The 14,332-nt window shown below is 39.6% G+C and overlaps 1 protein-coding gene across 10 annotated transcripts in view; it reads right to left on the bottom strand.

The window, feature by feature from the left end:
* The window catches only part of fryl (furry homolog, like), a 107,263-nt gene that overhangs the window by 71,914 nt on the left and 21,017 nt on the right, over positions 1-14,332 (bottom strand). For 3 of the 10 annotated variants that reach the window (XM_061824069.1, XM_061824070.1, XM_061824075.1), the window contains exon 1: positions 8,099-8,562. The exons of the other annotated variants lie outside the window; for them this stretch is intronic. In XM_061824069.1, the coding sequence (XP_061680053.1) occupies positions 8,099-8,171 (73 nt within the window). In that variant the 5' untranslated portion in view covers positions 8,172-8,562. Of the gene's footprint in view, positions 1-8,098; positions 8,563-14,332 lie in introns of those variants that run through there. 10 annotated transcript variants of the gene reach the window in all.

The following is a 14,332-nucleotide window of genomic DNA, read 5'->3' as shown; positions in this document are numbered from 1 at the left end:
TGGGGATTGCCGTCACCACAGGCACTGACCACCTTTTGGCCACACGTCCAGCCGTATAGGAGTGCAGAATATTTTTATCCAATTTTCGTCTAAATTAGTTTCATAAAAAATTGTCAGATTTGTTTGTTATATTCTTGACATTTTTTCCTGTACTTGGCAGATTCTTTTGTCATCTTAAAAAAAAAAATTGCTCCAAAATTATAAAGTTGCTTGGCAATTTTGTAATCTTCTTCTGATTGTTGTCAAAGTTGTCATATTTTGGCAAATTATTTTAATGTATTTTTGTCAGGTTTAATTCAGACAGATTTGTCACCTCATGTTTTTTCCAGATTTTTTTTTTCATGTCAACATTTTTTATATTACAATTTTCTGTATTTTGGTCAGAAATTGTGACTAATGAATTGTGTTTTCAAAAGTATTTTTTTTTAAAGTTTAGTTTTGAAATGAAAAAATGTCTTTTGTTCTGTACATGCCGCCAGATTTCTTTGCTGTATTTTTCCCCACTTTTTTTCTTTTGGACATTTCTTTCCGAGATTTAAATATTAAATTCTACAGATTAACAGATTTTTTTGTGTGTTCTGCTGTATTTTTTCAGGCTTTTGACAGGGTTTTTCATACAGTATGTTTTGATCAATTTTGCCATAATTATTTTAATAGTTTGTCAGCATCAGGTTGGACATTTTTTGTTCCAATTTTTTTTTTTTTTTTTTTCGAGATTTTGATTTTTGACCGACTTTGGTCACATTTCTGTCATTTTGTGCTGGGTTTTTGTATTTTCTGTTATTGTCAGTAAGTAATTTGTTCACCACAGGTGTCTATCACTGACACAGTAGTAGAGTTACAATCACAGTAAATATTTGTATCAAGAGAGTATTAAATCTGATTATTTATTTACACCAAAGGGCTGCACACAGTCGTTTGGGTTGACCACTTGTTATACAAATCAAACTTACAATGACTCAGGAGAAATCAGTTAAAGATGGAGAAACTCCAAACTTTGACCAAATTTTTGGCTTGCTCAGAAAGACGTTTTGGGGAAACAAACAGCCCACAAAGCCTTCCCTCAGTACACTTTCCATAAAATGTCCCGGATAAAACTATGCTATTTGGATTCTTTTGGGAAGTTGAGCACATTGTGGCACCCTGTCGTGTCTGGCGGTCATGTTGTCCAGCAACACAGAGAGCCTTTCAAGCCGTCCTCGTCTTTGTTTACTGTGCTGTAGTGATGTCGTCACACAGCCGGACTCTCCCCTAATAACCAATCAACGCTGTGGGCATCCTAATCTTCTTTCTCCCGCCTCAGGCCAGCTGAACCGTCACACACAAAACGCACCAATGCTACACTTGTCAACACCAACAAAGAAGAAAAACAAAAGTGCGCCCATACCCCCTCCCCCTCCCAAGTTGCTCTGTCTAGGACATGCCGGTCATTTGTGGCATTCCAAACTTCATTTTTTTTTTTCCCCCTCCTGAGGATGACCTCTCAACAGACTGGGAAAAATAACAAATATGATGCCGTTGTGTGGGCAAGTTTTCAGCTAATTCTCAGGTCTAATCCAGTCCTGTCGGCACCATGCGCATAACACTTTTGTCAGCTTTGAATCAAAAAATTTCAGAGTATCCATAATGATCAATAAAACTAATTCAGGGTGTGTTACTAGGGCTGCAGTGCATTCTGTAGAGAACGACGCACCACGTGACTGCTCTGTTGTACGATGCCGCCTAAAGTTTAACTTCATTACAATATTAATGAATTATGTTTCACTGCTTTGATGAAATTAAATGCAATAAAGAAATCGGATTTTCCGAAGATTCTAAAAAAAAAACAACAAAATGGAACTTGCATAACATTCCCCTTCTCGGGGCAGTAAACAGAGTGCATTCTTACAGCATTTGAAAACGTTCATGTTTGTCCTCCTACAGAAACCATATTAAAACAAAAATATATTTCTCATTTTTGAAAACGCTCCAGGGAGCCCCGTAGGGCGACAAAGAGCCGCGGGTTGCTGACGACCGCAGTATACCAACATCGCAGCAGACCCTGGAATGAGACTAATGCGCACAAGTAGATTGCCATGAGGATGTTGAAATGAAATATTGTGAAGCACCAGCTTGTAAATTTACAAGGATTCCCACCTATGAAATTCATAGATGACGTTTTCAGGGTCTTCCACCATAAAAAAAAAGGTACATTATTTCCAACAATTGTACTGCATTCATATTCAAGCCTTTTTTTTTTTAATAAAAAGCTATTGATGTCGAACAACAATACAAATTATTGATGTTGCACTTTTGTAAAAAGAAGACAAAACTAGTTTTGCTGGACTTTCCTAAAAAGAAAAACTGATGTCGCATGTTCCTAAAAATACAAAGTATTGAACTTCACTTTTGACTGATTACTTGGACATTTAGCTTTTTTTTTTTTTTTTTTAACCTAAATATAGACTGGAAAAGAACTGTCCCCTCGGTACGGTGAGAGTTGGCATTCAAGCTAAAACAAATTTATTGTGCATAATAACACTGGTATTACAGTGTTGTGAACATACTGGACGCACTTAAATCGTTGATACAAGCCAACTGGCAAGCTGGTGATCAACAACTGCATGAAAACATGTTTTGTTTTTACCTTTTTTCACCCGCTTTTGTTGCTGGAGGCATGCACTGTACAACAGGCCTGCTTTTAACTTAGGAAACACGATTACACAACTATTAGTGACTCCACCTTGTCACAGTTAAAAAAAAAAAAAAAAAAAGTTGAGAAAAAAAAAAAAACCTCCCCGGCGGCCTGCTCACTTCCACTGTCAGGACAACCAGCAAACACAGCATAATCACACATACGGTTGGAATGCAGAGCGGAGAATCTCTTAATAAAAAAAAAAAAATAAAATAAAAAAAACACAACTTACAAAGGACCCTCTTCTAATGTTTATGTGGCATGGCAGCGCCAAATGTGTTATTGTGTCCCAACATGCTTGAGCTGTGACGAGTTACTACTGAAGCAGATACAATGCGGGCTTTTATTTTTTCCTTGGTTGATGACTGACTGTTTAGAAATTATACCAATATTGACGTGCAAGAAGACGATACAGTACTTTAACTAGTGATGAAGCATAGACAATTTTATGCTGTCATAAGAATAGAGTCTATCAGACGTATAACAGTATAAAGTGAAGGTGCTATTTTTTGTTACCCCCCCCCCCCTTTTTTTTTTGAGAGGCCCAATGACTTTCAGAGTCTGAAAGAGGGGGACTGGAGAATGGTCTGCTTGCTGCGCTATTGATCGCAATGCAGTTTTTTTTGGGAGTCCCACAGGTATGGATGACGACACCTATAATCCTACACTCGTGAAAATTAGGGCAGCACGGGGCAAACAACCTATAGTAGTATTTAAACGGGATATTAAGATGAAGCCAAAGCAAAAACAAATGTTCCAATGCATAATCACTCAATATGTTCAGAGGTTTTACTGTAGCACATGACTGCATGGTTCGATTCTACATTTATGTTGCGCTTTACTGGAAAAAGATTTTGCACTTTTCTAAAAGGAAAAATTATCATTGGAGTTGCCTGAGAACAATTAACAACATTGCACATTCCTAAAAATACTTCACAAAACTGAAGTTTCACTTCTCTAAAAAGAAAACGTATTGATGTTGGAACTAACCCTAAAAAAAAGAAACTAATGATGTTGCATTCTCTTTTATACAAATAAGAAAGCTCTCGATGTTGTATTTTGATACAAAAAAAAAGAAAAAACATACGCACTCATTCACTGCTCGCCCACTCAGTTAATATTTGACATCAATAGCTGTCACTACCAGTGCATTAAAGATCCACTTTCCTAAAATGAAGACAAACTGTCAATGTTCCAATTTCCTACCAAGACAAAACAAAAAGATACTGGTGTTTCACCTTCCTGTATAGAAGTCAAAGAACTGGTGCTGCACTTTCCTAAAGAGAAGACAAACTACGTAGTGTACTTTTCCTAAAAAGACAAAATATTGATGTTGCAAACTCTTGAAACTAACAACTGTTAACGTTCCATTTTCCTAAATGGAATAAAAATGATGTTGCAATTTCTTAAAAACAAAATGTTACATTTTGCAAAGAATAAGAAGCGATTTATGTTGATCTTTACTGAAAAGAAATACAACTATTGATGTTGCAACTCCTTTTAAGAAAACCAAGTTTTTCCCTTAGGTATTTTTTATGTTACTGCCCATGCTATTGCAATGCATTTTGTCTTCCACTTCTTGGAGAATTTAGCCTATAATGGATCATTCCGAGTGGCGATCTTAAGCTCTGCCCCCCTTAGCTACATTTCCCATGTCCAACGAGCTTCCAAAATGGCGACTGAACAGAACAGGTTTGAAGTCGATCCTCTAACGCGTATCCCAAATAATATTGCGGTAAGTTTATTCCCAAATGCGTCAGACCTGTCCAAGAGAGTTCTACAGAGAGGTCTCAACTATTTCACGCAAGATTATGTACATGGAATTAAGATTTTGGACGTAGCGGGACGCAATGTCAGAGTTACCAGCGAAACGTTGGCGAGCGATGCAAAAAAAAAAAAAAGTTTGACACCTCACAAACTCACAAATCCAACAGGATATAATAGTGGAATCGTACTGCGCATGTAAAGCAGGGTGAGTACTTTTTATTTGGAAAGATCATGAGTAATATCATTGTAGTCTTTACAAGTCAGTTTGGTTCGGAGTGAACGTTGTTCTCCTGCAATGGATAAAGCACTGATAATTCAATCAAGCTCAGAGAAGATACTTCTCTGTTACCTCTGAACATAGAGCCTTGTGTTTGTTGATATTGTTCACATTTAGTTGTACGTGCGCTCTTCCCCGAGCTTTAATCCATCTTAAGACACTTCGTCAACTGTGTTTTAGGCTTTGGAAAATGAATCAACTGGGCCCCTTGTAACCGAGCCGGATATCTTTCATCAGAATTTCACGTTCCCCAAGCGCATCTGAGGACCATTTTCTATGTAACGTTAACTTTTCCAAGCGCACGCTACTGACAACCAGCATTGCTTGTGGGACAATATGGCGAGAGAGGCGTGTCAAACCAGGGGTTAAAACAATGCGGTTATCTGATCGGCTATTATTGTACGAGTGATTGAGAGGTCGGAAAGGTCCATTGACTGGCGTTAACAGTCTAGGATTAACCCAACAAGTGCTAGCCAACTGGGTTGTGACATGCGACTTTACGCCTTTGCTCCCTGATGTGCAAATGTAGGTTTCAAGGGTGATCACAGGAGGAAAAAAATCCATCTGATACTGTAGCTGCATGTTAATTACACTTGTGTGACAGTGCGCTCTGCAGTAATGGCAAAAAAAATGATGAGTCATCAGTGTGCTTAAGACTCCATTGAAAGGTCATTATTGTGGGATATATGCATCGTTTCGGGGACATTAATGGTCAACCCCGAATGACTGTATGTATGGACTGAATCGAACTAACAACGTCTCTCAACAAAGAGGAGACAAAAGGCATACTTGATACTATGGTCCCAGCTCATGATTGCAGAGGGGAGCAAAAACATTCATCTTTGAGACACAGCTCAGAATTGTAACTGAGGTTGCACGCTTATAGCAAATATCTGGCACAATAACACGGCGCAAGTGTCTCCATTTGTCCACCATTCATACAGTTTCGGCCAGATTGTAGGGCAAGTGCATTTTGGCTTTCTTGAAGTAAACACTGGGAAGCTAATAATGGGACAGAGAGAGGAGACTGATCAATAGTCAGGAAACATTAGCAGCCCCGGAGGGGATGGAGAGCAGGGTTATAAAAGCGGCCGTGGGGTTGGGCTTGGGTGTAGGGTGGGGGCAAATGAAGAGACTGAGATTGCGTTGAGTGCTGCTAAATGAAGCTGACAAAGTAGATTTGGGGGGTAAAACACAGAAGAGCAGACTGCAACAGAAATCGGAATAATGCCGCGATGATAACCGTGAGCAGAAATATTGCGGTATGGCTAGTACAGCTATACAGTATTTTGAAATGTTTTGTTAAATATTGAATTGAATGTAATCTGTAGTTACATTACTAAAAATTACTACTACAATTACTAAAACCAAACTGGAATTTTAAAAAATTAAACCTAAATTTTGTACAGTCATTGTATTGGAAGTATTTCCTTAAGATGCCACTTTTTATAAGGCCGTTTTTGTTTACTCTTATTCTACTAAGCACTGCTCGAAACAACAAAAAGAGAATAAGAGGAGGAGGAGTGGTAATCATTTTATTTTGCCTACACTGGACAACTAAAGATAAATGTTGAAAAAATTTTAAATTGAAAAAAATACTGCTGGAGGCAAGTTTAAGCAATTTTATTTTATTTATTTATTTTAAATCTCTTGGTATACCTTGAAACTTTCCTGGAGGCGTGTACCTGGAGTACGTGCACATAATTGAGGCAAAGATCAGATTCTCTGATGTCTATACATCTATTTCTTGTGGTGTGTGGCGCGTTTAGAGTGACCCCGCCCCCAAATCTGCTCGGAAAACGGTCGGTGCCGATTACCTTAATGTTAAAGTTGTTCATATTTAAAGCAAGGTACCAACATAATGACAATCAAGCATAAGTGGAGCATTTTCTGTCCCTTGTTGTCAAAGTCAGCAAAACAATATTGAGTGGTTATGATGTTGGGTGTGCTAAGGATGACAATTGCAAATATTAAACCTATTCACCATTCAGGATATGTTCATGTTTGTGGTCAACACAAATTTGTGCCGATCCAAAGACTTTGTGACTGTGATGTCATATAGAACAATAGCCAACTAGAACTTCCTGCAGGTGGCGCTGTTGCTGGACAAATACACAAATACGCAAATGCTTGTTTTGAGTGCTTATGTAACACAATTCACAAGTCACTCACCGCAATAAAAACAACAAAAGTGTACCACCACATAGTACCAGTAGTTATCAGAGAAGACACGGTTAGCCTAGCTTCTTCTGTGATTACGCTTTCTTCTATTTTGTATTCTCTGTCAGTGTGGCTGCCCTGCAGAATTGTACTGCCTCTCAAAGGTCAATTTTGCCACTACGCCAGACGTGTGTGGTGTGCTGTGTTGTTGCCAGACACTAGAAGAGCAGTAAGCATACGCTGCAATTATTTGCCATATCAGGTGTAGTGGCGCTCAGTATGTGTTGTGCACTATGATTGGCATTTTGGACCATTTTCTGAGTAGACCCGGAAGGACCGGTGGGGATTCACAGGATAATTGCTCAGGACAAGAGTTGCCCCAATCCGATCACGTGATTGGAAAATGGAGCAAATCTCATAATTTTCTGATCCTCGGTATAGTCTATATGAGCTGATTCTGTTCTGTCGCCAGAGTGCTCTACAGTGGTCAGTGCTTTTGTCCTCCAAGCTTGCGTTCGAAACGGGCACAAGCTTTCACTACGGTACACCATTCCTCATTCAGGAAAACGAATGACAGAGTGAGCTGAGGGCACATTTTTCTGATACAGCCGATAAGTGAGGGCAAGCTCAAACATACTACAAATTGAATTAAGACTGCAAAGTCACACAGACACACAGGAGGGAACAGTAGGACCGAAGAGGTTCTTAGCGGCATCGGAGTTCCAAGAATGACAGGTTTGCAAATGTGAGGAGTTTGTCACTACTTACTTTCAAATACAAATTCAACAACGTGAATTATTTCGTGACAAGAAAACTAGCGCCCCATTGGTTGTATTTGACGGGTTATCGCGGTCTATACGCAAACTCAACTGACTGAACTCGGAATCGAGGGCCAAACTCAGGATAATGTTTGAGACATAAGAGAATATGATCATTGCTGACTTGGATCACAAGAGAGGGATCCAATGCTTAAATGTCGGCATGACTGTCGGTATGTGTCCAATTACGAAGCCTGCTGCTCATCAGCAGCGATGTTTTACCGGAGGAAGTGAAAACTAAAAACCGTTGAATGCAGCCACCTGCACCTCCGTCTGGACTGAACACAATCAGTCATGGTGACAGTCCATTAGTCATCCTTACACAGGTTTGATATTGGGAGAGCTGAATGCAAAAATGCTGCGCAGATAAGATTGTGCAGTATGTAAACACCTGGTACTCACAGCTGCTGCTCCACGACTTGAGCAGAGATTTGATGCTGATCTCGAAGAAGACAGAATCCTGCAGGCTCAGCATGGCGGCCCCGACTCAAAAGTTTGGCATGGTCCGGTAAGGCACAATTTTAGCACGGTTACACTCACTTTGACCGCTCGCCTCACAAGCCATTCGCCAAATAAACAGAACTGGTGCTACCCCCCAGCGGTAACTGCCAAAAGCGGCATCCTGGGACCAGCGTTCTAGACGCTGTCAAGAGGTGCCACCAGGTTACTAGCGCCAAGTTTTGGGGTTGCCAGGCTAGTGAAGAAATCCACCCGAGTGCCAATACGCTCACTCCTTCATGCCCAGAACAGAATAATAATCCAGAAAGTGGTTTAAACTTGCTGTATCTGAAAAAAAGGAGCTAAAAAGCAACAATAATAGTGCAAAGGAAGACATTTATTAACACCGCACTGCGATATTTCTTCACTGCTGCTCTTCCTGTGTGTGAATGTGCCAGTACTAGCCTGCTGTACAGCCACCCCCCACCCCCACACCCCCTTCACAGCTCCCCCTCGAAGCGCTCTCCCTCCCCATTCGCTTGCAGGCAGCCTCCTCCCCTTCCCGAGCGTGTTTTTTTTTTCTTTCACACAGACAAAAAGAGAGAGAGGAAGAGAGAGATTGAGCAGGAGTGCAAGAAAGAGCTTGTTTCGACAACAAACAGGAGGTGGGAGACCAGGGAGACAGAAACAGAGGGTGCGCTCCGTGGAAGTGATGTCATCAAAATGCTGCCGGTGTCAAGAGTGGCTACTGTACAGAAAGAACACTGCGTTACCCCCACTGCCCCCAAGCCGCCGGCCTATGAAAAGCCACTTCCTGTCAAGCACCACGGCAATAACTGATGCGTCATCGCTGACTGTTGCGGGAGAGGAAGGAACAATGGGAGGGTCCCACGATCACAACACAACCAGCAGGGCTACGCCTTTAAAAATAAACGTGTGAGACAATATGACTTTGCTATTTCAAAATAATCTAAGAGGAGACAAAATATGCATTGTTGGCCACAATTTAAAACAGGTGCTATGATATTTTCACTCCTAGAGGCAGCACTACACAGACAAATGACAATCTGTGTAAGTCACTGTACACAAATATAATCTGAATTTGAATATAACACGGCATATTTTAGCCCTAACTCAGGGATGATTCATCCAATATTTGTCAGGTTTGTCCATTTTAGGGTTAATGTTTTTTTATTTTTTAATCAATTTTGAATCATGTTTTCTCCAAGCTGTCAGTGATTTGCTGCATTTTTAATATTTTTATGTTTTTTTTTCTCAATTGAGTTGACTTTTTTGTCAGATTCCAGATTTTTGTCTGCATTTTGTACATACCTACATTTAGGTTTGAATGCATCTAGTCCATAACTAACCTATGCCAACACACTGGTAAAGTCATAATTACAGTAAATAGTAAAATCTACTATACATTTTTTACCATTACTTCTTATTAGTGTCTGTTTATTGTCCACCACAGACGTTCTGTTCAAATCTGAGTCTGAACGAGTGTAGTCCATTGCTAACTTATGCTAGTGCTGTGTTAAAGTCGTAAAGTACATGTGTACACACACATAAAGATATGCTGTGTGAAAAACATTTCAAAACATTTTAAAATTTAAGTATGCACAAACTCGTTGTGGCGACCCCTAACAGGACAAGCCGAAAGGAAAAGAATAAAAAGGAAAAAAAATTGTTCTTTGCACGCCCTTTGTAATCGGAAAATGTTACGTCAAAACAACCGTAAAACAAGGACCTTCTCTATTGGGTTCATCCATGTATGTGGACACATCCCAAGCACCAACATCCCTCAAAATTTCTGCATATATTTCCATCATCTTCAAGGATGCTTTTATAAAAAAAAAAAAAAAAAAATCTTCATAACACACACACCCTTACTCGTGACATCATTGCTTGGCCACAGTGCTATTAACAAGGCAGAGTCAGACACAAGGACTGAATGATGCATGAAGACTAAGCACGCTGACGTCACTCGCAGGAGCTGAGCAGTCATTTCCTGTTCCTTGTAATTTTACTGCACGAATCAACACCAGCTACTTAAATCCAGTCATACTAGCGTTGGAGCGAGTGAATTAAGGCGCAAATGAATACTTTTCATAAGAATAACATAATTTTAATAAATGGAGATGTATTTTAATAAGATTAAAGGTCTTTAAAGCATGTGAAACAGCTAAAAAAATTTCTTTTAACAGTCTATATCAGGGGTTGGGAACCTACGGCTCGCGAGGCATATCTGGTTCTCTTGATGGTTGCATATGGCTCGCAAAGCCTTCATCACTACATACTGTACAATGTCACTTCTGTCGCGTAGGCCAGTGATTCCCAAACAGTGCCGTGAGCGCTCTTCAGGTGTTCCGTGGGAAGTTGTCCAATTTTATGTAATTGCAAAAAAACAACAATTTATTTCAAGAAATAATGTATCTTTATTCATCTTTTTATGCCAGTTAGGCACAATGACAGACAGAACAAAAAAATCCTCTTCTATTAGATGGCAGCAAGTACATAGAGTAATCTATGCATTTTTGGTGACATTTACTTTTGTTGGTGTGCCGTGGGATTATTCAACTGTAAAATATGTGCCTTGGCTGTGTAAAGGTTGGAAATCACTGGCGTAGGCAACGCAAATGAGCAAAGAGTTTGTCCTAGTGGGGTTGCCGTAGTTTGCTGTGGCAGTCGATGTGCGCAGGCATAGAAGGGTCGGACGCAGATCGTGTCGCAACAACTAATTGTGGAAATGATCGCTCAAAGATAAAAAGATGAGGAGTTCTACAGTTTTCGGCAAGACTGGAAAGCCATTCACAGATGGAGAGCGAATGCCAAAGCATTCATGCTTGATGTTGCCAATAAACTTTTTGACAACTTTTCACATAAAGACAAGATAATCAAACGAATAAAAGACATGCCGTTGTCGGCAAGAACTGTTCACCATCGTGCTATCACGACCTAACTGTGCTGCACCAGAAGTCGCATCAATGGTAAGAAGTACTTTTGTAATCATTGGTTCGCGACATCATAAAAATGTTATTTAAAAGAAACCTAAAAGGTTCCTGACCCCTGGTCTATACTGTGGATTTTCACCTACTGTGGGTGGGTTTCAGAACATATCCCCGCTAATAAACAGAGATTCATGTGTATCATGACACAACTTAAAGCAAACAGAAGAAATTTCATAATGAAAACCTAGTTAAAACTCAATCCTAGACTCTTGATCAATTTGACCCACATCAGGAGGGTTAATGATCAATGTTAAATAATTTTTTACACTTTTGTCAACTTTTGTTAGACTCCTGTAAGAAGTCTGTCGGGGGAAGAATTTTCAAACTGTGTCTCAGTGGGTAAACCCGAAAATCGAATCAAATCTTGTACCTCAACAAGCAATCAATCGGACGGAGTTGATTAATCTATTATAATCTCGTGTTGACTGTTTTCTTTCCAGACTATCCAAGCAGGTCCGCGTGACAAGTCATTTCGCAGTCAAACAGTGGATTATGTTTGTTAACAAAATATCCAAGGAAATGATGAGTGAAAGGGCTGCGACAGACAAGAAGTCTTTGTCCCCAAAACCAACCCCCCCAACCCATTTAGTTGATTTCTCATCTCTCGCTTGCTCACTGTGTCACATGCCCTCCACTACTCACGTTATGCAAAAACCAGGCAGAGCTGAGCATAAACAATCGACACAAGCAGACACTCGGTGGTGCCACCCAGATGCCTTTCAACAGAGAACTGCGAGATTCTCGACCACATGCATATACTCGCTCTATGGGGCCCTTTGTGGCAAATAGCGACAGATAAAATATCGGATCATCGAACGGCAAGTTCTAACACCGTCCGGCTTCCTATTAAGCGCGGTGATAAATGTCACAATGGTTCTCTGCAGGGAAGGAAATAGAACCAATTATCCCTTTGAGAGGAAACATTCAAATCCCACGGTTGACAGCAGATCTTCTACTGCAGTACTTTGGACTTTGTTAAATGCAAGACCACTGTACTATAAATCTTAAAAACTTGTACACACAGAAAAAAAAAAAATCATACAGAAACAGATGACTGATTTACCATCTGGTGACATTTGTGACATTTATTAAATTATTCTAATTGTGAAGTTAAGATGTGAAATGTTACACAAATCATATTTCAGGAAAACCCCATTACAAAATCTGACCCTTATTTGGGGTTAATTACAGACTAAATGGTGGCAAGTGTTTGCTGACTCACATTTAATGAGTTTGAATGTGATTGGTTCAACATGGCCACTTCTATCGCAGTTGTTTATTTTTACTTCCGCTTTCAGATTTTTTTTAGTTTCACGTTAAAGGTCACAAGAGTGATTTTCTTTTTTGAAATAGTTATCTTTCTTGATTTATATTTATCAGAAAAACCTTGCATTTGAACAGGGGTGTGTTGACTTTTTATATACAAAATCTAAGCATAGCTGTATTACGATATCCAATGGGAGAGGGGCTCTTATCGTGCCACACAACCCAAGATACAAGTTTACGTTCTGTGGAATTTGGGGGATGTGAATCAAATGCCTATTTTTTCCCTTTTGTATCCTGAATTTTGCTTCATAACTAGAGACAATATTTTTTTTTCCCCAAGAAGGCGTTTTGTAACCTAAATCTAGAGACGTTCATAAATTGAGATTCCACTCTATTCCAAATTCATTCATTGTGTTTCAGCAGTGAAAGTCTATTCCAGTTCCCAAGTGTAAGTCTACAAGCCGCACCAGCGCACAGTTATATATTTTCTCGAAGGTGGGAGTGATATGTGGGAGAAGGATCAAGACATTTTATGATGTGATCCTTTTTGGCAGATTTTTACAGTTGTTTACAGTCTCTTTGTATTGCTTCCCTTAGTCAAAACAGCCAAGTAGCATAACATATGCGCAATGTCAGCGTTGACAGCGTCCCGCTAGGTGACGGCTGGCTTGATTTATTCATCTGATTATTTTTCTGGGCCTGCATTCCGTTCGAGACCCGACCAACAGATATGAGGAATGCAGGTTTGGGAGGGCGGGTGGTGGGAGCAGTAATTGAATGGAGGCAAACTGCAGTAAAGAAGTTGAACTTGCAGTACAGTTAAGAAAGGCTTTTTACTCATGTACCGTAATATCCGGCCTACGAGCCGCGACTTTTTTTTTTTTCCACACGCATTCAACCCTGCGGTTTATCCGGTGATGCGGCTAATTTTTGCATTTTTTCTAACAGCCACAAGGGGGCACTCGAGCAGAAAGGGTAAGAATGAGACGGGTGGAATATATGTGCAGAGGAAGTGACTTTTACCAGCCCTGTTAGAACTGCACTAGCCTTAGCGTTGTGTTCCTTGCATATCTCAGTGATATTTACTGGTAAGTTTTATTTTAACCGGCCCTGTTAGCGCTAACTCTAGCGCAGCGCTCGTGCTAGCTTTAGCGTCTTGTAACCTGGTGCGCTCTGTAGGCCGAGAATTACAGTAATATCTACAGTATATGAGTGTAGAAAAATGTGGTCTGACACAAGTAAGCTTATTTTTTTTCAAATCCTCAAAAATCCCACTGAGACTACTGTATATTGAATTCAAACAAAGATTTTGAGAAAGTACTCCTGAAGGTTACATGTTTCAAAAAAAGGGGGTTGTTTTCTTTTTTATTTGTGTTTTGGGCAAAACTTACTATGAAAACTACGTCCATCGATCGAGCAGCACCAGATAAGATATCACAAGACCTCAATTAAGAAAACATGGGATCAATTCTTGGTGTTTTGCTTTCTTTGGATAAATTTGTCAACACACCCCAAAATGACAATGGATGTTTGCTATTTGTAAAGCATTTCACGCAAGATCATAAAGACATAGTTAGTTGTCATATAAGCAAGACAGTTTTGCTTTTTTTGCAATTATTAGCGCCAAATGCCTCAGAGTATTACAATAACATAAGGATATTCACTGGAAGGTATGTTATCCAACAAGCATTTAAATTTTAGAAAAGAAAAAGCTACAACGCCACTTTCGACATTGTTAGAGTTTGACCATTTTTCATTTTCTCATCTATTTTAACAGTTATTTAAGGATTTTTAAAAATTAGATCTGTGACCTGTATCAACTTTCTTAATGAAGAGAAGTTTTAGAGGTGAGATAAGCGATAATGTGATAGACTCCTAGTGATAGCTAGCTATAGAGATAGCTAGCTAGGTATATAGACAC

The sequence above is a fragment of the Syngnathoides biaculeatus genome, chromosome 7, assembly GCF_019802595.1.
Source record: "Syngnathoides biaculeatus isolate LvHL_M chromosome 7, ASM1980259v1, whole genome shotgun sequence".
In the NCBI taxonomy this organism is placed as follows: Eukaryota; Metazoa; Chordata; class Actinopteri; order Syngnathiformes; family Syngnathidae; genus Syngnathoides; species Syngnathoides biaculeatus.
The sequence above is the reverse complement of the archived record's forward strand: the minus strand, read 5'-3'. Positions and strand labels throughout refer to the sequence as shown.